The following is a 24,111-nucleotide window of genomic DNA, read 5'->3' on the forward strand; positions in this document are numbered from 1 at the left end:
CACTTGTATGGAAATTCTTTTCAACTCTTTATTTTGCTTCTTGCTTTTATAAAGTTTTTACTGGTAAATCTGCTTTGTCTACATGTGCTAGGTAAAAATCATTAAAATGTCACACTATGACACTATGATTTGCTTTTCAGTTACCTAGATGCAGTAAATGACAGTATCAATATTTGCTTTTGTGATACTACAAAAACAGTACTTTTAATGTTGTTAACTATGTACCAGTACTGGCTTATATATGAAGAAATCACAGTATAAATAAATTTCTTTTATATTTACATGAACTCTGACTTCATAGTTCTTTTTACAGGATTAGTAGAATACTATCACATACCTACAACTGAGGATACAATGAATCCAAGAATACAGAATATTTGTTTGAGGAAAAAATTAATTCTCCCAAAACATCTCTAACATTCTGAAACCATACAGTGAAAAGTAATCTTTTTCATCCCTTGAAAATGTAAGGCTCATTTTCCATGTATGGCTAATGTGATAAAAAAGCAAATTTTTAAGGTCTTTTCTGAGGCTGTTTAAGTTCATTAAAATCATCTTGACTAATACTATCTGTCAATACCAATGTTTCACTAGAAGATGACAGATCAATTTTATGTAAGGAAATTTAACCTCTCTTAGATGTGCAGACCAGATTCCTTCAAGTTTCATAGAAATTGTACACTAAATCCTCAAAGGTGTTAATATAATCTTTCTATTCTACCATAAGAGGAAATCACTTGAATCACATAGCTCACAGATGACTGCCATTAATTTTGATAAAATCAAAGTGCTAAGTCACTGGGGATAGTGGTGTGAGCCTGCAATCCCCAGCACTTGGGAGGCGGAGGTAGGAAGATCAACAGTTTGAGGCCAGCCTAGACTACATAGTGAGACCATGTGGATGGATAGATAGATGATAAATTTATTTATTTTTCTTTTTTTTGTGGGGGAGGAGGGGAATACTGTAGTTTGAACTCAGGGCCTTGTGCTTGCTAGACAGGACTCTACCACTTAAGTCACTGAGATCTGGAGGTTTCGGACCAACCCTGGCAAAAAGTTTGTGAGACCCCATCTTTATGGAAAAAAGCCACCAGCTCTATGGAATGTACTTTCTGCTAATATGCAAATTAGACAGTAAGAATTTGTAGTATTATACCCCTTTCTATCAACTTACTAGTAGGACACAATCTTAAATAAAATTATTCTATCAAGACTTTGTACTTTATAAGCCCCATCTTCAATGTCTACAGCATTGCCACAGACAATAACAGAGATAAACTACAGCAAAAGCCATCGTTTTCTAGACAGTGAACCACAACACCACAAAGAACTGCCTCTAATTAAGTCACCTAATTCTATTACAAGATAGAAAATTTACATGCAAGTTCAATGGAACAGGGGTGATAGATTATACTTCTCTTCCTTGAGCAAGAAATTTTTTTAAAAATCTCATTAAAGCTACCAGAGACATGCCAGAAAGACTTGAATAGTGACAATACCACTGTTTATTCTGATTTGAATCTGGTCTCTAGTTTCTTTTTAATGCAACAAAGGTCCTATTAAGAACTCAAAATAAAATGATTTCACAGCAAATTACAGCGTTAATAGTGCTATGTTCAATCAAAAACGGGAAGGTAAGTTATTTCACAAAAGCCTTTGTGCTACTTCCAAGAGTATACAAGAAAGCCTGATGCCCTTAAATTCTCAAGTGTTCAGGTTGTTTAGATAATTTATAAAACCAAAAGGATGGGCCAGGCACTGGGAGCTCATGTCTATAATCCTAGACAATTCTGCAGAATTATGGTTCGAGGCCAGCCCAGGCAAAAAGTTTGCAAGAGCTTATCTCATCCAATAGCTGGGTGCAGTAGTTAACCTATAATCCCAATCTATGTGGAAGGCTGAGAGTTCAGATCAGGAGGAGGGGGGATCCAAGGCCAGTCCAGGCCAAAAAAAAAAAAAAGGCCCCCATCTTAATGGAAAAAAGCTATACATGGTGGTATGTGCCTGCCAACCCAATAAATGGACAAGATAAGGAGAATCTTAGTGTAGGCTGGCCTGTGCAAAATTCAAGACCCTATCTCCAAAATAACCAAAGCAAAAAGGGCTGGAGGTATGGCTCAAGCAGTAGAATCTGCCTACCAATCACAAAGTCCTGAGTTCAAACTTCAGTATGGCAAAATGGTTTAACTGTAAAATTACTGTAGTCCATTAAAACAGACATATTATTATCAGCTACAACTTCAAAAAATAACAAAAACCCCTGAGTATTCACCATCAAACTGAAAAGCAGTGAGAAACAAACAGAAGAGTGAGTCAAGTTCTCACTTTTGTTTACTTTTCATGATCCTGGCTGGACATGTAAATTGACCTTTGGAAATAACAGCAGTATTTGCCTCACAGGGTTATGGTGATCATAAAATGATTTAATCCTTAATTGCAATGCACAGTGTGTATATTAGATAAGGATAACAATTTATGCAACAACTATAACCTTAGATTTCAATTCTGTATCACAAAACATACAAAACACTAAGGAGACAAAGGAGAAATAAGAGATGAAAAAAAAACCTTTTAAGAAATAGAGATGGTTTCGTTACAGGTCATATTGTTTCTTGAGTCTTGGGCTTTATAGTCATCTAAAGGAAGTTCTACCCTGGAGAATGGAGGTATGGCTCAAGCAGTAGAGTCTGCCTAGCAATCTCAAAATTCTGAGTTCAATCCTCAGTACGGTAAAATGGTAAAGCCATAAAACCATTGCTGGCCATTAGAATAGAAACAGTATTATCAGCTACAACTTCAATAATTACCCTCTCCCCAAATATGAAGACTGAGGAAAGAACACACAGGGGAGGGGAAAAGATCCAAATTGTCTGGCATGAAATAGCCCTCATGTAAAATAAATCCCAGGGAAAAAACTTGAGATACAAACATTCTCTTAGCACATTTTCATTTATCATTCTAACTTTGTTGTATCAACTTTCTAGAGAAATCTGTAGCAACAGGAAACAAATGTACTAGAAGTACTTCTAAATTGCTGATTCATCCTGACAGACTCTTGAGATGTTCTTGTATATTTAACCCTTTGGTTTTACTGCTTAAACCAGATTACTTCTGATATTTAAGTATTCAGTCAAGAAGTTAACTCACTATGCACTCTCTTACTCCTTCCCCCACTCTCCATTTAGCAAATATTTAGACAACTATTATTTACTGGAGATTATTTTAGGTGCTAGGGATATAATAACAAACAGAACTATGGTTTATTTTCTTTAAATTTTTAGAGAAGAAGGCATCATATGAAACCTAAGAGAAGAGAGAATTATGACATCACCCTTAGATTTGGGAATCTAGAAAGACTTCTCTATGGTATAAACATTTAAACTGATCTCAAAAAACATAAATTAGAACTTGAATAGGCAAAGAGGGAGGGCTTGGAAGTGGGAGTAGGCGTAGAAAACATGGAGGTGGATAGAAGGGGACTGGAGGATTGTGGTATGTCTCAGGAAGAGGAAATGACAAATATACAATGGTGTCCAGAGCTCAAGACAGTGAACAAGGGAAGAATGTACTCAAACAGATACTGGAGGTCAAACATAACCTTATAACTTGTGCTAAATTTTATGAAACAATGTAAGTAACCCTAATCTTCTCCCATTTCTTTCACTTATCAGATCATTTTTTTTAAGGTTTTTTTTTTTTGGTTTTTTTTTGGTAGCAATGTTATTTGAACTCAGGGCCTCACACGTTCTAGGCAGGCATTTTTACTGCTTGAGCCATTCCAACCAGCTCCAACAGACCATTTTTAAATTAATTAATTTCTTCAAAAAATTGTTGTACCGGATATATACTGTGACATTTACAAAAGTCTATCATCCCCTCTAAGTGAAAAATTTCTAATGCAAGTGAAAGAAAGATTATGAACTCCTACAGAACAATCATTTAGTTTCAACTATCAACTTCTGGCCAATCCTACCTCATTTATAACATTTATCTTTCACCTTATGGGTTATTTCAAAGTTGATCTCCAATATCACATTATTATCTCTGTAAATATTTCAGTTCATATCTCTAAAATACAATGTATCATTTCATAATTTTGGGCTGTCTTCAGTTGTTTTATCCAAATCAAGAGTCAAAATTTAATCCACATAGTTCACTTCAAACATGGAGAACAAATACAAATTTCATATTCTGCTGAACACAATAAAAGTAAGAAATGTGAGCCGAGTGCTGGTGGCTCACATCCATAATCCTAGCTACTCAGGAGGATCACAGTTTGAGGCCATCCCAGATAGAGTTCACGAGACCCTTCCTCAAAAATTCCCAACACATGGTGGGAGGGGAGGTATAAAGGAGAATGATGGAGGATGGTATACTTAAGAGCACTTCTGCAAATGTCACAACGTACCCCCAGTACAATAATAATTTAAATAAATAAAAAAAAAAAAGCCCAACACAAAAAAGGACTAGCAGAGTAGTTCAAGTAGTAGACCACTATCTAGCAAGTGTAAGACCTAGCTAATTCCTATAGAAGCACAACTATAAACCCCAGAAATGATTCAACAGGCAACCAAAGAAAACCTCTGAAAGGAGGAAAAAGGAAACTGAACTGGCCAGATGCCAGTAGCTCATGCCTGCAATCCTTAGCTACTCAAGAGACAGGAAGATCGCGACTTGAAGCCAGTCCAGGCAAATAGTTCGCAAAACACTGTATCAAAAAACCCTTCACAAAAATAGGGCTGGTGGAGTGGCACAAGGTGAAGGCCCTGAGTTCAAGCCCCAGTACAGCAAAAAAAAAAAAAAAAAAAAAAAAAAAAAAGGCAGCAACAGCTACTGAACTGGTTAGGGACCCCAAGACTGGCAACCCCCAAGCAGCAACATCTAACAAATCCCACATTAACGAAAAGTAGGTAACCCAAGCAGACAGTTTCCTGACTTCTCAGAGGAATACAAACTGGCCCAGAACTTGCCCAGTTCTTCACCTGGAGCCAACTGGTAATGCTTCAGCATCTCCTGGCCTCCCTACCACCACTCTGAGTGCCCCTACCTCTTGGCTATGAACTTTGGTGGGGCTGGTGCCACCCTTCAAGGGCTCACTGACAGCTACCAGTCTGGAAGTGCTCCCACAGCTGTAACAAACCTTGTGCCTCCTGCTGTGGTTACTGCTTGCTGTTCCACAGGCTGTGGTGTCATACAAGCAAGCCTTCAGCTTCCAAGGTCACCACCCTGCCACACAACCTCTGTAGGCACCCCAACCTGCAGTTCACATGCAGGGGCAGGAGCTCTTGACCACACCCAGGAACAGAAGCAGATGCTGGGAGAAGATCTGTTCCTGCTCACCCAAACAATGCATTCAAACCTGGCTGGGAAGATCACAGGGATGCTGCTGGACATCGACAACTCGGAGTTGCAGCACATGTTCAAATCGCCCAAGTCTCTCCACTCAAAGGTGGATGAAACTGTGGTGGATCAACAGGCTCATCATGCTACAAAAGAAGCTGCCCAGAAGGTAGGCACTGTTGCTGCTGCTACCTCTCAGATGAGGAAAAGCCCGAGTCAAAAGCTAAATGATCCCCTCATGGAATTCAACTCAAGGTTTGAAGACTTCTATCATGTCCTACGGACCTCAACACCAAGACCCATAAGCCACACCCATCCTATCCTTTCTTCAACCCAGGTTGTTGTTATTTTGGTGCTAAGGATTGAACCTAGGACCTCATACTTGATAGACAAGTGCTCTAACTAAAAACCTTGAGGAAGGATACAAATTTCCTAACTTAAACTAAAACTAAAAAAACTTTATTCAGTATTCTTAAACACACTACAGACTACAGGTGTTCTACATTATTGATAACAGTTTAAAATATTTTCCTCAGTCAGTTCAAGTATGACTACATGCCTTTATTACTCTTGTAAGAAAGGGAGATGGTCTCTGATACACTACGTTCAGGCTTTTTTTTTTTTGGTCTAAGTAGTCCAGGCTGGTCCCAAGTTCTTGATCCTCCTATCCCAGCCTTCTGAGTGCTGGGATTACAAAACAAATTCTTAAGAATATTTATAGGACTAAAAATGAGCTGATTATTAAGGTAAATAGACATGTAATATGATGACATATATAGCTTTTCAGAGAACTATCTATAGTTCATGATTCTAAACTAAACTAAAAAAAAAAAGACACCTCCACTGTGTGCTATTATGAATGAGAAGCAACATACTTGCAGGATACTTCTGCTCCCCCAAAAAAGTATGTTTAAACAATCCAAACAGCTCTAGGGATGCCAACAATCTTTGTGACAAGAAAAAAATAAGGCAATAGCAAAACATCCACCAGTCAAATTTAAAGCTTCCTCAAGATCTCCCAGGTCATAACAGAGGATGACTATAAAACACTTAAGTTACCTGTAAACACCAGGAAGAGTAAGTTGTCCTCCATAGTACTTAAAACACTTCAGTGAAGAAGAGTATTCAGGGTTGGAAACTACAATAGAAAGTTTCACTCACTACACATTTTCTGAGTTGTTTTATAGCTCACGTTACTCTTTTTAGAATCCTAAGAAAAGAAAAAACCCAGAAACCAAGGATCATAGATAAAGCAACTGACTAGTCCAAAGTCTTTTGGCAGAATGAGAATTAGATCCAACTTCCAACTGAGCCTTTGTACCACACAATTCAGAAAAATAGCATCCCTCATTGGACATTATTTTTAGATTACATAACTTGGGGGAAAACCCAAATGCACAACTAGAGAGGAGCAGATAAATTATGGAATGAAACAGTGAATGGGATGAACAATGGACAATGAAAATGAATGAACTATAGCTACATGAAGCAGTATGAATCTTAGTTAATACAATGTTGAAAGCCCAAGTCCCATAAGACATCTTCTGAGAAGTTTAAAGATAGTTAAGTACCTAGAGATATCCTGGGAAAACTTTAAAAGCTGTATGTGCATGTCCTGCAACTTCCTTAGCACCTCAGCTCCAATACAAAAATTATCTGTTAGCTTCCTTACAATTTATTAAACACTAGTAAAGCCACCAAAAAAGAAAAAAGCAAAAAAATTACAATTTAGGTTAGAGAAGGGGAGGAAGAGAATAGGATGGAAGTAATCTTATAAGATCATGGTAGTAAATGAGTTGGCAGTATTGTTAAATGTGTATTATTTAAAAAATAAAGCCATGAATGGACAGGTCCCTTTAAAAATACATACATACACATACACACACAAATACATAAAATGGGAGAAGATGCTTATGGAGGGATGGGAGGGGGGCAGTACACAGAGAGAGCAAAGAATATCCACATTACCATTACCTTCTAAAAAAATCATTATTTAATAAACCAGATAATTACTGAAATTCAATTTGCATTTCCTCAGCTTCCTTTTTTGGTGGAACTGGGGCTTGAACTCAGGGCCTCACGCTTGCTAGGCAGGTGCTTTTACCACTTGAGCCACTTGGCCAGCCCAAGCTTCCTTTTATATCCATGAAAACACAAATTTTAAAGTTTTCCAGAGCTAGAAACTAAGAATACTGGTTAATTTCTGAATGTTCAGAGAGATTTCCTAACCACAAGCATCAAGGCAAAAAAAAAAAAGAAAGAAACAGTAGGGAGACATGAAGATAGTCATTTCCAACCACTGTATCATATATGCAAGCTTCAATAACCACAGTGAAGGTTTCTACAGTCAACCCATCCAGCAAAACTTAAAATTTTTCATTAAATTTCAATGAACTGAAGGTCAGACAAAAGTAGGTTAAAAAAAATTTATTTGATATCCAAGGATACTGAGTTGACAATAAGAGACTACAGATAATAAAAAATAAAAGGCAGTGTTATTAATTGACTTTTTCTGGCAGGGAAAAAGACTACAGACTGCGTTAGATTATCCAAGAAGCGACTCTTCTCATAATGGAAAGGTAAGGTAACATAGAATATCCTTCCTCAGGCCAACCTATCTGAACAGTATTAAGCATCAGCAAACTGGCCTTAGGCTTCACTCAGTATGAGTTATAAAAGCTCAAAGTAAAATTTAAAGGCAACAAGCAACACACTAAGGGAGAATCCATCCAGCTGTTTACCTGCAAACACAGCCCTTGCAAAGGCTTTTTCTTTGAAGCACTGACAGTCTATCTTAAAATCGCGAAAGAAAAAACTGGGAAGCTATCAGAATCAGAAGTAGGTCACGGAAACTGAACTCCTATCAAATAACTCAAAGACATAAACAAATGATTATAGATTTATTTATGTGAAAATATAAATATAAATAAAGGGATCAAAGTACATTAGTAAATCAAAGCAATAAAAATATAATGGATGCCTCCTTGCTTATTAGGTTAGAAAACTTAAGAATTATACCTACTATCTGCTAGGTTTCAGAATGACGTTGCTGATGAAACAACTTAGAAGTGTCCTTATCCAATGACCAAAACTATTTCCACATCTACAATTTTACCTAGGACAGTCTGGGATATGAGGCAAACTATACCCACAATGTTTCAAAACTCCTACATAAAAGATCACGAACTTAGGGTCATATTCCTAAAGTTTGCAGTGTTTGCTGTACTTGAGTTTTCTTGACCTCCACAAGTGTGTCAATTCCCCCCGCCACAACTGGAACAGGGCAGGCTCACAAACAACTATAATCCTAGGACTTGGTGATGGGGTTGGGGGTGGTGTTGCTAAGGCCAGCCTAGGCTACAAAGCAAGACTCTTTATTTTTAAAAAAGTTTTTTCAATTTGTTACCAGAACTTTAGAAGCTATTACAAAGACAAGACCTGCCAACACTAGGTTTGTAAGGTTCTCAAGGATTATTAGCTAAACACAGCTTATCCCTTCAGGTTAGCACATGATCTGTATTTTGCACGTGATCTGTACTTGGAAAATCACTCACATTTTGAGAGCTTGATTCATTTATTATCTGTTGAAGTGATCTGAGTTGGAAACCCTATATTAAAGGTCAAATTTTAAGCCTGCAGGATTTGCTGAATACTAGTTATCAGATCCCACTTCCAGTTTTTCATTCAGATCTGAGTTAAGTTCCCATGGTTAATATTTCCAACAGTTTCCCAGGTGATAGTTAAGAGATCACACTTTTGACAGATAAAGCTTCTTCATTAAAGCCAGACAGGTGCCCAGCATTCTTTGAATCATACAATATAGAATACTTGGAATAATATTGGGGATTTCATTAAAGGAAGGTGAGGGTGGAGTTAGAAAAGCTGATAGAGGCTGAGATGTAGCTCAGTAGTAGAGCACTTTGAGGCACTGAGTTCAATCCCAGGGGCCAAAGAGACACAGAGATAAGCAAACAGTATTACTACACTTCCACTTTAGACTAATTATCAAAGGTGGAAAACCATTGCTCTACACTACATTTAGGAATAATAAATAGACTGAGTTTCCGGTCTAACTTTTAAATTTTTGCATTCTTTCTCAAGAGTTTTATTAATTCTCAAAGTTTAAGTACCCAGCTACACCTCATGCACACAAGTTCCAAGTAAAAATCGTTGCAAAAGATTCCTTACGACTCCAACATGTTATGATCAACAAATGTGTATCACTAGCTTATAATTTCTTAGATCTGCTTTCTCCAGCTGTATACTCCACGTAGTAGCTAACATCTGTGAATGCTTGTTTTCTTGATCACTGTGCTGTACATATTAAATAAATTTTTATCATTTCTTCATTACAACAACCCTATGAGGCACTGTCTACTATCCCCATATTGCATATGAAAAAGATGAAGCACCAAAAGATTAGATCTTTTCTGTTGAGAAGCACAGGTAAAAATTTACATTTCAACCCAAGCAATCTGGCTCCAAATGTTCTCAGTTTTAACCACTGAACTTAACCATCTAAAATTCAAACTTTCATCCAAAACTAGCTCTTTCTCCAAACTTGCCTCATTGTCTGTTAATACAGGTTCAAAAAAAAATCACAAAGTTCCTGTAATAATTAAGTCCTATTATATTTCACATTGCCTTTTCCTTTGTATTTCAATTGACCTAAAGGTCCTCCAGTCATCCTTGACCTGGCCTCTAAAATAGTACTTCATTGCCTATGTGTCAAAGGCCAGCTTACTTAATATCATATTCAACCTATCTCTTTTGACTCATATCTGTTTTCACAAATAGCTCAAAACCACACTTAGGCCTCTCCCCGCCCCCACTGGGAGTCCACTGTGGAAGTTCCTGGTAGACCAGGCTTGTAAGGAGACCCAGGAGACCCAGCAGCGCTGAGCCCAGGCCTGCCTGTGAGGATGGGGAGGGCGGACAGGCAGTTCATCATGGGTGGCTTTTTCTCAAGTATTTTTTCTAGTCTCTTTTGAACCTGGGAAATGAGAATTTTAATTTTGGGACTAGACGGTGCTGGAAAACCCACAATTTTGTAGGGATTACAGGTTGGGGAAGTCATTACTACTATTCCTACCATAGGATTTAATGTAGAGACAGTGACATACAAAAACCTTAAACTCCAACTGTGGGACTTAGGAGGACAGATAAATATCAGGCCATACTGGAGATGTTATTATTCCAACACAGATGCAGTCATTTATGTAATAGACAGTTGTGACCTAGACTGAATTGGCATTTCCACATCACTGTTGTCATGTTGGAGGAAGAAGAACTAAGAAAAGCCATATTCGTGGTGTTTGCAAACAGGACTTGGAGCAGGCAACGACTCCCTCAGAGATGGCCAAATCACTTGGTTTACCAGACTTGAAGAATGGGAAATGGCAGATATTCAAAACATCAGCCACCAAAGGCACTGGCCATGATAAGGCAATGGAATGGTTCCCTGAAAAGTTAAAACGCAGACAGTAATTCAATCACTTCAGCTCCTCTGAAACAAAGGCTCGCTCCATCACGTCTCCCTCTGAAAACAGTCATGCATGTTTCATATGCCTAAAGGTTAAAGCCAAATGATTGCTGACATCCACAGAACAGACCGCAGCATTTGTAATAAATACAAAAATAAATATTTGGTTGCAGGGGTTAGCTTGACGGAATCACCTGAGCATTCTATATAATGTAAAACATTCCTTGCTTTCTTGTTCTTTGTATGGAGTTCATATTCAAATATAGTTCTATTAAAGAATTCACTCTCCTTGGGGAGTAAACCCTGCTATGTTTGAAATTAAAGGTTGCATCTTGTATGTATAAACACTAACCAGATATATTAACTGAGATTTTTTTTCCCCTTAAAAGTGAATTAAGTCCTTCCAAAGACTAGACTCAGAGTAGGATAGGAACATGTATGTTCCTGTATGTATTATATAGTCTTCATTTGCTTAACTGACTACTTTAAGTTGTTTCATTTAAAAACTTTTGGTCACAGGTATAAATATTATTTTGGTGGCTAACTTCACTGACTTACCTGCAATTGTCATTTTGACAGTACTTTATAGCTGTCAAAAGAATTTTACCTATATTGACCTAATCAATTCGTACAAGAATCCTGTGAAGTAGGTAGGACAGGTTGTAATACTGCCTCTTTATGAAATGTGACACGGTTATGATATGTTAGATTGCCCATGGCCACCTACAAGTGAGGTGGGCAAGACTTTTGGGTCACAGTTTGTCTCAAAAATTATGCTATGTATTTGTGAACATATCAACATTAACAACACAGACAACCTATCTCTTAATTATGCTAAACTAATCAAAGAACATTCACAATGATGTCTATACAAACTTGTCTATAGTAAAAGCAGTTCCAAGTGGTTCTATCTGATGGAATTCACAACACAATAAAGAAAAAAGTTCACATGAAAGGAAATAAAAATTATTTTAAGAATCATTAAAAAAAACCCTACACTTAGCATATTGGCCAGTATGAAGAACTTCTTTATTTCTGATGAGGGAGGAGAAAAGGAGTGAAAAATCTCAAGGAGGAACAATGTTCAATCTAAAAGCGTAAAATTTCTAAGTGGAAGGTTAAAAGGGACAATAGTTCTAAGAACAGACCAAACACCAAAGCCCTCTTTCATGGGTGCATTAACAGTTTAAAAAAAAAAAAATCCTTAAATTGTTTAAGGCATCCCAACAGGAATATCTGAACTCAGACTGTTTTGTTTCAAGAGTTGCACCCCAGTTCAGATTATTATACACTGTTTCTCCCTGTTCGAAATAAAAGGACTCCAAGCTGGCTTGTTGAAGGAGATTCCTGTGTCTTTTACTCTGCACAAAAGCAGCACAATTTTCTAAGGCACATTTATTTAAGTAATGCAGTTCCATGCAATCAATATCGTCTACCACCATGATTTTCAAGAGTCAAATCTGACTAGTCAGAAAGTAGCAGCTATCTTTACAGGTACCTGTGTTAGTGAGACTTTTCATTGCTGTGACAAATGCCTGAGAAAAGATTTATTTTGGCTGATATTTTAGGAGATTTCAGTATGTGATGGCTGGCTCCATTGTACTTGGGACTTTGGTGGGGCAGTACATTATGACAGAAGGACATATTAGAGCAGAGTTGCTCTACTCACTACAGCCAGGAAACAGAGAAGAAAGAACAGGAAAGGGCCAGGGGAAGATACAACCCAAGTACACGCTCTCAGTGTCCTACTTTCTCACCTCCTAAAGTTTCCAGCACCTCCCAAAATAGTATTACCAGCTGGGACCAGGCTTTCCTTACATGAGCCTGTGGGGTACAGTTCATACTTAAACCGTGTTAGTAATATGCTAGGTCTAATTCTTTTTTCTGTTTGTTCGATTTGGGGAGGAAGCTTGGTTTCTTGTTTGGTTTTTGAGGCAGGACTTTTGTTATTGGCCAGGCTGACTTCAAATCACAACCCTCCTGCTCTCAGCCTTCCAAGGTATATTTTTCAACTAAATGCAATGTGAGGCAGCACTTTTTAATGAAGCAAGCAGAGTTGTAATGAGACAATTAAAAGGAAAGAATTTTCAGATGAAATTCTTACATGCAATCCTGAGCAGTTTTCTTTCCCCTTATTACAAGTCTCAGATTCTTCCTCGGTAAGATGGTAGTATTACTATCTAACCTCAAAAGGTTATTGCACTCACTTAATGAGATCATGTATTTAATCCACAAGGAAAAATACAGGCATGTAAGAACAATACGAGCCAGGAGACAGTGGCTCATGCCTATAATCCTAGCTACTTGGGACACTGAGACTGGAAGGATCCAGATTCATGGTCAACCTGAGCAAATAGTTCAGGAGACCCCATCCCCCACCTCCAAAATAACCAGAGCAAAATGAACTGAAGGTGTGACTCAAGTTAGAAGCCCTGAGTTCAAACCCTCGTCCCACAAACACACACACCATAAATTCTCTCCCCTTCCTTATCCTACCCATGTTAAATCAAAGTATCTATGACTGTCAAGATTTTAAATGAGACTTACGGACAGTAATATAGCTCCTAATTAACTTATTATCTTGCAGTTTATCTACTACATTACTTATTTCTTTGACTACTGATGAAGATGAAGCCCAACAATAGTAGTAACAGCACATAAGGCTTTAACATAATTCTCAAACACATTCAATTCTGCTTGGAAATATTAAGAGGGTCAATGCCGTGATCATGAATTACGGTTCTACTAATTTTAACTAACTGAAAGGATTTACCTGCCCCATCACTCCCATAAATACTTCTAGGAAAAAGAACTTTTACCCACCTACTCAACTCTGTGCCATCTTCTATATACACACACAACTGAGTGTATTTACTAGTAGTGTCATTTCCAATTAAGGTCACTAGTTCTTCAATGATTTTGGACTAGGGATATAGCTCAGTGGTAGAGCCCTCGCCTATCATGCAGAAGACCCTGGGTTCAATCCCCAGCACTGCCAAAAAAAAAAAAAAAAAAAAAGAAAAGAAAACAAGACATTCAATAATTTTATGGCTATACACTATTCCATTATATGGATGTATCACAGCACATTTCTCAGGCTGCAGTAGAAAACTGAGTTCAAGGCCAGTCTGGGCTACATATAAAGTACACACGGCAACACCCTGTCTCAACCCCACACACCTGCCCCCCACCACAGACACTACAATGAATAAACCAAGCTGACCACACCTTAATGACTGCTGAAGCTTAACACCACATAACAGCACACACTATTTGCCTTTTAGATACAATATGAAGTATACAGCCCCACCTACAAAGTATTCTTGCCAACCTGAAACCAATAACCAAAGATGTCATTACCAGTGTATAGGAAATAGCAGGACAGAAGAACAGTAACACCAAGGGAATACAATCAACTAAATTCACAGCTTGGAAAATAAATACAGCATAAAGGACATGGTTTTAAGAAATAAATGGAAGTGGGGGATGAATAGGGAGGGGAGCTGTTAAAAATTAAACATGATTTAAGAGACATAAACAGGAAATGCAGAGAACATAATTCTGACTGAGGTTAGCCTGGCCCAAAAGACCAAAAATTGTATGTTCTCCTTCATATGCGGACATTAGATCAAGGGTAAACACAAGGGGATTGGACTTTGATCACAAGATAAAGGAGAGCACACTTGGGAGGTATGAGGATATAGGTAAGACACCCAAAAAACTAGATAGCATTTGTTACCCTCAATGCAGAGAAATTAATGGAGATACTTTAAAGCAACACAGGCCAATAGGAGAAGGGGACCAGGAACTAGAGAAAAGGTTAGTTCAAGAAGAATTAATTTAGAAGGTAACACACATGCACAGGAAAGCAATGCAAGTCAACTTCCTGTATAGCTATCCTTATCTCAACTAGCAAAAACCCTTGGTCCTTTTTATTATTGCTTATACTCTCTCTTCAACAAAATTAGAGATAAGGGCAAAATAGTTTATGCCTCGTAGCGAGGGGATGGTCAGGGGATGGTCAGGGGGTGGTGGTGAAGAGAAATGACCCAACCATTGTATGCACATATGAATAAAAGAAAAAAAACAACAACAACAACAAAAAACCCCAGGAAATGCAGTATTTGGGACTCTTCTGGGATCCTAATTTGAAGAAATAAACTTTTATATATGACAAATATATATATTCATATATGGTTATTACATTATGTGAAAAAATTAGCTTATCTTCAGTATAGAAAAGGTTATTGTGTTTTTAACAAAAAGAATCATTATCTCTTAAAGGTATCTTGATACATTTACAGATGAAATAAAATTTCTAAGATTTGCAGTAAAAATTCAGCAGCAGCAGGAGCTAAGGGTACCAAAGGAAACAATTACTGTATGTTGGTAATTAATAAAGCTTCCTGATGAGTACCTGAAATTCAAACTGTCTTCCCTACCCTTATAAAGGCACAAATATTTTCATAAAAATATGTGGTACAAGTACACTTGTGTAATTTTTTTTTTGCTTTCTCAAATAGAACTGTTTAAAAAACATATTACTGGGTAGTTTATAATTTGGTATGGTCCATTTCATTAAAGTTCCATTTACTATAAATAATTTCCTTTCATCATAAAAACCACAACCAATCAATTAATTAATAAAATAAATCAGTCCCTGTAACTTCTTAGAAATTTTCTGGCAGGTTTCTTACTCTTGCCAAATTCAATTTCTGAATTTTAGGGCTTAATACAACTCTTGTAACAAGAGTCTTCTTGTTTTAGATGGGGTCTCACTATATAGTAGAAGTCAGTCTCATCTTCCCAAGTGTTGGAATTACAGACGTGCACCCCCACCTGGCTATTTTCATTATCTGCTACTCTTTTTCACTTGTAACTTTATCCCCTACTGTTACTGGATTACTTTTACTGTGAATCCCATGCATTTTTAAAAATACATGTTTTACATCCTTGATGGCACTGTACCCTGATTTCGTAATTAAATGATGTCTCCTGCCCCTTCTTTCATCCTCAAATTGTAAACTTTGAAGAATGGACAGTGTTTGCTGATTTTTGCATTTCTAAAGTGTAACCCAACATCTGGAACTAAGAAGATAATGAATAATAAATCAAAGTGCAATGGAGATTATAAACGTTTGAAAGGCACATTGTGAATCATATACATTTTCTAGTGTACATAAAACAATGTGGATACTAAAGTACTGAATTACAATTTTTCTCTATAATTTAAAATGCATCTAAACGTTACTGAAAGGGTAGAAAAGACATGTATATTTTTAAAAACAGTGAGGGGGAGGGCACCAAAATGTTGGTTAAAACAAGTTAATTTGTTCTTTTACTGACTGTACTTTTCAGTGTTGCAATAAAGACTTTAATTCTTAAAGATTTGTATTGAAAAAAAAAATCCAATAGCTCTAGGGTTTCATTTCTTAACATTTTTCTGCTGTCACAAATACATGCATAAGAAACTCATGTTGTATTTCTCAGGAGAAGAAACTTTCAACTACAGACAAGCTATATAACCTCAATTTTGCCAATATTCCTACCCAAAGACACTTTCCATTAAAAATAAAATAAAATAAAAAAATAAATCCTAGGACTGGAAGCATGGCTCACGCACCAGCCTAGCAAGGGTGAGACCCTGAGTTCAAGCAGGCGGGAGGGAGGGAGGGAGGAAGGAAAGAATTTATTATTTTTAAAATTCTGAAATAAATTTATTTTTAAAAATCCTAAAACTACAAGCTACTGATCTAAAAGTAACAAATTTTGTGTTAAAAACTTTGAAGTTCTTTATAGTAGTGATACTTCTAGATTATAAAAGGAAGCGCAGGCATTCCACTGTAACAGCATTAAGTATCCACTGTGTGACTTTAACTACACATTAGCCTCTGCCTTTAAGATACAGCATACAGGGGTTAGGTGGAAAGGATATATGAGAATATCAGACAGAGGCTGGACGCAGGCCATACAGGAACATAAAACTAATAGCATTGTGGCAACATGGCAGGAGGAGACTGCCTCCTGAATCATGACTTCCTCTCGTACAAATATCCTAAGTGCTGTCCCCTGAGTACCACCAGGATAATATGAAAAGCTGACAGCAGACCTGGGTTACCATTAGTGTTGGGGACTAGGCCCTCTTTTGTAATAGAACTTGATACAGTTTTCAAAAAAGGGGCAACATGCTAGCCTTAACCAGAATTTGATTTTTGTTTCTTTAAAATTTTAATCAAAGTATCATGACTTTGTGGGTTCCCAATGACATTTCAATACATATATGCAATGTGTAGCACTAAGCTACGGCATTTGAAAGAGCATTTATTCAATTCACATTAAACTTAATCCCCATACAGAAAGGCTAGGGCATGGCTCAAATGGTAGGTGGTAGAGCACCTCACAAGGCCCTGAATTCAAACCTTAGTACTGGCAAAGGAAAAAAAACAAAAAACAAAAAAAACCCTGAAGTCAAAGCCAGCACTTTGAGAAGCTGAAGCAGGAAGACAGCCAGTTCCAGGCTAGTTTCACAAATAGCAAGAGCCTACCTCCCAAAAAAAACAAAAAAAGCAAAACAAACAGGGTGAGGTATCTCACGCCTGTAATCCCAGCTACTTGCAACAGAATGTAGGTGCTAGCACCTACAGTCTACACAGACAAATCCCCAATTTTCAACAATACAGTGGCTGATTCTACAAATATGGAAGTTCCTTTATTCTCTTAAAGGTTTCAAAAGTTCCTCTATCAGAAAAAACATCCATGGTCTGAGAGGCTGGGTTTCTGCACTTGGGGACTTCCCTAATTTCATAACTCTGTGAGCTGGAGGCGTGGCTTAAGTGGTAATGCCTGGCAAGTGCAAGACCCTGAGTTCAAGAACTCTAGTAATGCTATTAACATCAACAAAAAAAAAGTAGTAGAGAATTGAACAGGGTGCAGAAATGAGCCACGCTGACAGGAAATCTGGGGAAAAGATTTCCAAGCAGAGCGGATTGCAAATGTACAGGCCAGAAAGCACTTAGCTTGTTGAGTAGGTGACCAATGTGGCTGGAACACAAGGAGTCAAAGAATAAATGATAAGATGATTATCAAGTAGGTAAACAGAAGCAGACAGAACTTGGATCCTCTAGTGCTTGGTAGCCCATGATAAGGAGTTTGACTTTTAGGTTGTGACAGGAAGTCTTTGAGAAATTTGAGCATGGGTAAAATTTGCCATTGTTTAAAGTTCACTCCGAATGTTACATGGAGAATACACCGTAGATGATCATTAACAGCAGGGAGATCTAGGCAGCTGCTGAGGTTGTCCAGGCAAAAGATGAAATAGCTCAGACTAGGACAATAGCAGCTGAAATGTGGAGTGCTATTTGTATTCAGAATGTCAATTTCAAGGTGAAGCCAACAACATTTGCCATGGAATAGAATGTAGAGACAAAAAGAACAAAATCTAGTATCTGTGTGAATGTTTCTGACCATCAAAAGCAGGGACCTTGTTTGACACATACAGAAATAATGCAATGTGTTCTAACTGAATAAATACAGCTCCCAACAGAACTAAAATACTGGTGAGCAAACACTGTTAAGGTGTTGAGAAGAAAAGGAAGTAAAAGGTTCCTAAATTATAAAAGCAAACAAAAAACCAAAGACCCATGTTTCAATGAATTTCCAAATTGCACTCAAAGCATCACATGCCTGAAATGGATTAAGTGTATAAAAGCTGCTCATTCAGAAAAATAAATCACACAATCTCAGCAACAGTGCTTTGCTACAAGATTCACTTGCTACTTCATCTGACAGGAACAGGTGAACTGACAGACTTGTCTCACCAAGTAGAGCTAGAGATCTTAAGAGCTCAGTGATTATATAAATTTAATAAGTCACAAATCAAAGAACATGAACTGTTTTTTTAAACAAAGACAAATTGCATTTGGCAAGTAAAATCTGTTAGAGGGAAGAATGGAAATTCTTTAAAACAACTAAAAGCATGGCAGGGTGCAGTGCCTCGTGCCTATAATCCTAGCTACTGGGGAGGCAGCAATTGGGAGGATTGTGGTTTGTGGGGGGGGGGGGAATCCACCTGCATCTTAATTTAAAAAAAAAAAGCTGAATGTGGTGCTATATGCCTATCATCCCAGCTATGAGGGAAACCTAGATAGGGAGTGTCTGACTAGACCACTAGTTCATACCCCAGTATCGCCAAAAAAATTTTTTTAAATAATAACAAAAATTGTAACGTGAAACTTACTCAAAGTTTGCAAAATTACAGAATTACATTTCTATGCTTCTAGCTAAGATTCAGATTTGACATTCTCAATTTCCCTCTGTGGGAGCTCAATGGATGGGGGCTGTTTTCCTTCAAGAAATTTATTGTAGTCTCAGAAAAGTAATTTGGGGGGGGGGGCGCGATGGTACTGGGGTTTGAACTCAAAGCCTTGAGCTTGTTAGGCAGCCACTCTACCACTTGAGCCACATCCCATCCCAGAAAAGTATTCTTTAGTACTGATCATACATTAGAATCACTTAGAGAGGTTTTAAAAACATGAATGCTGGAGACTCACTCTTGACCAATTAAATTTTGAGTTAACTGGAGGTCCTAAGACCCCAATTTTTTTAAAATGCTTTCTAGTCATTCTATGCGCATCCAAGTTGAGAATTACCAACTTAAAGCAATAAAGATTAAACTAGAGGATTTAAGTAAAAAACTCTTCTGAAGAGCTACGGCAAAAACAGAAAAATAGAAATTAAAAATTAATAACACAGCTGGGTGCCAGTGGCTCAGGCCTGTAATCCTAGCTACTTGGGAGACCAACGTCAGTGGGATAGAAATTCAAGGCCAGACCAGAGAAAACAGTTCATAAGACAACCAGAGCAAAATGGACTGGAGGTGTGGCTCAAGAAGCAGACTGCCTGTTTTGCAAGCCTGAAGCCCTGAGTTCAAACCCCAGTCCCACCAACAAAACACACCAGGTGTGGAGGTATATGCCTGTATCCCAGTACTGGAGAGGGGCAGCTAAGACAGGAAGACTGGGTTTAAGGGCAGCCTGGGCTGCAGAGTGAGACCTTGAACAATAACAACAATAACCTAACTAACCCCACATTCTTTCACTGGGGTTGCATTTTGGAATTGTAAGACTACCAGAGCAACAACCATGGAGTCAATTCAAGATGCCTTAGAGCTCTACAGACAGTATTTACTTCTGCACAGCTAAATACATCCCCAACCAAAAAATCTTTACCTAGAAAACAGAAAATGGCACTCCAGTCTGTCTCTTCTCTCCCCCCTCATCACTTATCAACAGTTAAGTCTGAGCATGTATGGACTCATACCACATACAGCAGTACAGTAAAATTCCCATGGCTCACCTACAAAAGTAACTGTATTTCCATCACAGTTTCTATTTCTTTGAGAAATTCTACACTCAAGAGTAAAGCAAAACTTTAGTAGTTGACAAACCTTCCCATTCTCCCAAACACATGAAAAAGGCTGCCAGTTTCTTTTTTAATTATACTCTCAAACCATCTGTCCTGGTTTTAAAGAACAAGCTGATCTTTGCCTCATTATAGATGTTCGAACTGCCACCAGTTTTATTTTTACACATCAGAGAAGTGTGTAAAATTCCTATCTATGATAAAGAGAATGGAAATTTAGCCTGCTTTTTTATACTAACTTAGATCCTTCTATAATGAAATGATATTCAAACTGACAGGTAGATGTGAACACAAATACAATGTGGTATTATATAAAGGTACAGTTAAGGCTGAAACAATTTACACAATTTTCCTTCAACAACAAATTTCTGGAAATGTAAAACCAGAACATGGGACCTTTATCAGATTTATATTTAAACTTTAGCTAACCAGTTAAGTATTTTCCTCAATAAAACAACTTTAATTAAGTTGTTTTAGTTTGTCTAATTTTAATTGTGCAAAAGCAGAAAAATGTCATCACATGAATATTCAAAACGAATTGGCACACCCTCTGAATTAAACCTGAGTAATATGTATCTGGTAAAAATGATTACAATAATAGACCTTCCCCCACAGTGTCAACAGCATTCTGGTGAGCACTATACAGTAGTCAAATGAAGCCCAAATCCTCAATAAGCTTATAAATCTGAGGAGGTACAGCTGAAACAAAAGACCACAATAAAAGACATCATGAGGTTTAAATCAGACAATATAAACTAAGTTCTGAGTATAAGCTCTCAGCCTGGAACTTTAAAACACAGCGACAACAAAATATTGGCAAACCAAGTATCTAAAAAGTGAAACGAGTATGTGAGAGTCCTAAAAAAGAAAGCAAGGGAAGAACCATTCATTTAAATAAAGAGAAAGGGCAGAACAATCTTAACTCTGCCATTTATCTAACATGTTAAAGGAGGATAATACCTACCAATTACCATGAGAACCAAATGAGATGGTACATGTAAAGTACTTTGTACAATTCCTGGCACAAAGTCTCAAATATGTGCTATTATCATCATTTCTGTTAGACAATAGTAAAATACCAGTGCTGAAAGGGACCTTCAAATTACCCAATTATCCAGTCCAATGGTTCCAGGGACACAGTTCTGAGACCAATAGCAACAGCCTCACCTGGGAACTTGTTAGAAACCCACACTGTAGGCCTCTACCCCTAGACGCACTGAATCATAGATTCTGAAGTATGGGCCCAGCAATATGTAATTTGAAAGCACTCCAGGTATTTGTGCTGAGCACTAAAGTTAGCAAATCACCAGTTTAATCTAATTCCCTAACTTTTCATTTAAGGAAATGGGAACTTGATTGTTATGACCTCATCAAAAAAAAAATAATCATGGAGAGCATTTATTTAGGATATATTATATTATGCCAGGCACTATGGTCTTAGCAGGGGAAATCAAGAGCTCCATTATAAACACATTAAACCTGAAGTACTTACGAGACTAAGAATCTGAACTTTAAAGAAGAGAATTAGTTGGTCTGGGAATACAAATTTAGAATCACTAGTACACAAGTAATAAATATTTGGGACTGAAGATCACCAAGAAAAATATATAGAAAGATGGAAACAAAAGGGTACAGGGACATGGGTGAGAACTAAAGCTTGAGGCACTGTAATATCCAAAGGACAGGGACAGGGCTGGGTGCAGTGATGTAAACCTGTACTTAGGAGGAGACACCAGCCCAGGGAAGGAAAACAAACAAACAAACAAACAAAAAATACCAGGCACCAGCGTCTCACACCTATAATCCTAGTTACTCAGGAGTCAGAGATCAGGAGGATCGTGGTTCAAAGTCAGCCAGACAAACAGTTCATGAGACCCTCTCTCTCTCTCTCTCTCTCTCTCTCTCTCTCTCTCACACACACACACACACACAAACTGTCACAAAAAAAGACCAATGGAGAAGAACTGGAGGTGTGGCTCAAGTGGTAGAGCGCCTGCTTTGTAAGTACAAAGCCTGAGTTCAAACCCCAGTCTCACAAAAATAGAAAAGAAAAGACTGGTGGAGTAACTCAAGGTATAGGCCCTGAGTTGAAACCCCAGCACCATGCCAAAAACAAAACCCAAACAAACAAAAAAAACACCACTTAGTGAAACTGCATCTTAAGCAACAAACTGGGAATGGTGGTACACAACTATAATCCCAGCTATACGGGAAACATAAGAAGGGTTGCAGTCCAAAGCTCACCAAAAATTTGAGACCCTTTCCAAAAAAACCAAACCACTAAAAAAGCATAAAAAAACCGGGAGAGTTAAGGCTAAAAATCTAGCAATCTTTGTGGAGGTCACTGGGGGAATGTGAGTGTGTCATCTTCTGATAATGTAATGAATTAATTTATGGATGTCAAATATCAATTGTACTTATTTTGTACTTATTTTCTACTCTTTTGCCCTTCTAAATACAGCCTCTACTATACTCCTTCACATCTTTTTGAATACTTAAATAACAGCTGGTGCCAAGAAAAGAGACTACATGTTTTAGAGATAGATTCTGAAATCACTTTATAGGTGAAATAATGTTGTATAAAACTGGCTTAAGAATAATTTAGATTGACGCCTGTTGTAACTGGGTCATGAACACATAGGGATTTCATAGCATATGTTTGTATTTTCTGTAATAAAACAGAAAAAAGGAGGTCAGCAAATACCAGCCCATGAGAAATCTCTTCATTTTATCAGGAGTCAACAAGATAAAACTAAGGATTCACAAGTATGATCCATACATTTCAAAAGATTCAAGACATACCAACAGGCTACATATGAAAGATTCTTTTCCCCTAAACTATATTGTTACCTTAAAATATTTCACAGCAACTCAAAAATTCTCCAAAGAATTAGCTGGATGTGCTAGGCTCTACTCAAAATTTCCTTGTCTTAAAACAGCTTATTGATTTTAATGCTATTTTAATTTTTTAAGACTCTGCAGAAATATCCACATAACTAAAGAGGCATTAAGTGTTCACACACTAGTTTAAAAATCACTCACCACCATACATTCCATGAAATGCACTACTCAATACCTGCTAATTAAGAAATCAGGCACTGCATGTTCTCTCTCTGGGTTACAACCCTGTGTAATGCTCACATAGGATACTCTATTTAAAAAAGTAATTCAATGGGTGCCAGTGCCTCATGTCTGTAATCCTAGCTACTCAGGAAGAAAATAATCGAAGATAATCTTCACATAAATGATCTCAATTTTAAGATACAACTTCCTAATCTGCCTATTCTTTTTTTGTTTTGTTTTGTTTTTGTGGTGCTGGGGACTGAACCCAGCTAGGCAAACCATTCACCCACAGCATGTTATCTACATATTCTTTAAATAAAGTATTTTCCTGCACACTATGCTGGTGTGCCTTTCCTTAATTGAAACTTTTCTGAAACCTGGCAGAATCATTTTCAACGCATCACATGGTTTAAATTAAATTTTATTTTACATAGACAAACATATGTTCACATACCCCAAACCATCCCTCTTGTTAATAAGAGAGAAAAGAACCAAATTGCTTATCTTTTCCTGCTAAAAGAAGTATTTTCCCCCTTGAAATGCTAAGGACTGACTTGATCCACAAAAAGGAAAAATTTAAAACCATTCCCTCTAAAATCAGGAACCAGACAAGGATGCCCACTATCTCCACTCCTATTCAACATAGTACTGGAATTCCTAGCCAGAGCAATTAGGCAAGAAGAAGGAATAAAAGGAATACAATAGGTAAAGAAACTGTCAAAATATCCCTATTTGCAGACGACATGATCCTGTACCTTAAAGACCCAAAAAACTCTACTCAGAAGCTTCTAGACATCATCAATAGC

General features: G+C 37.4%; 2 protein-coding genes and 1 pseudogene across 8 annotated transcripts in view; 2 read left to right on the forward strand and 1 right to left on the reverse strand.

Moving 5' to 3' along the window:
* Kansl1 (KAT8 regulatory NSL complex subunit 1) overlaps positions 1-24,111 on the reverse strand; it is a 163,597-nt gene that overhangs the window by 64,590 nt on the left and 74,896 nt on the right. The gene's annotated exons all lie outside the window — the stretch shown is intronic.
* LOC141414003 (polyadenylate-binding protein 4) lies at positions 1,613-5,746 on the forward strand. The gene is given in 5 exon segments (XM_074048889.1): positions 1,613-1,634; positions 4,975-5,028; positions 5,031-5,167; positions 5,169-5,292; positions 5,295-5,746. Coding segments are annotated over 5 exon segments (789 nt in total).
* On the forward strand, positions 10,290-10,827 carry LOC141413736 (ADP-ribosylation factor-like protein 1 pseudogene; annotated as a pseudogene).

Source organism: Castor canadensis, chromosome 11, assembly GCF_047511655.1.
Source record: "Castor canadensis chromosome 11, mCasCan1.hap1v2, whole genome shotgun sequence".
Taxonomy (NCBI): Eukaryota; Metazoa; Chordata; class Mammalia; order Rodentia; family Castoridae; genus Castor; species Castor canadensis.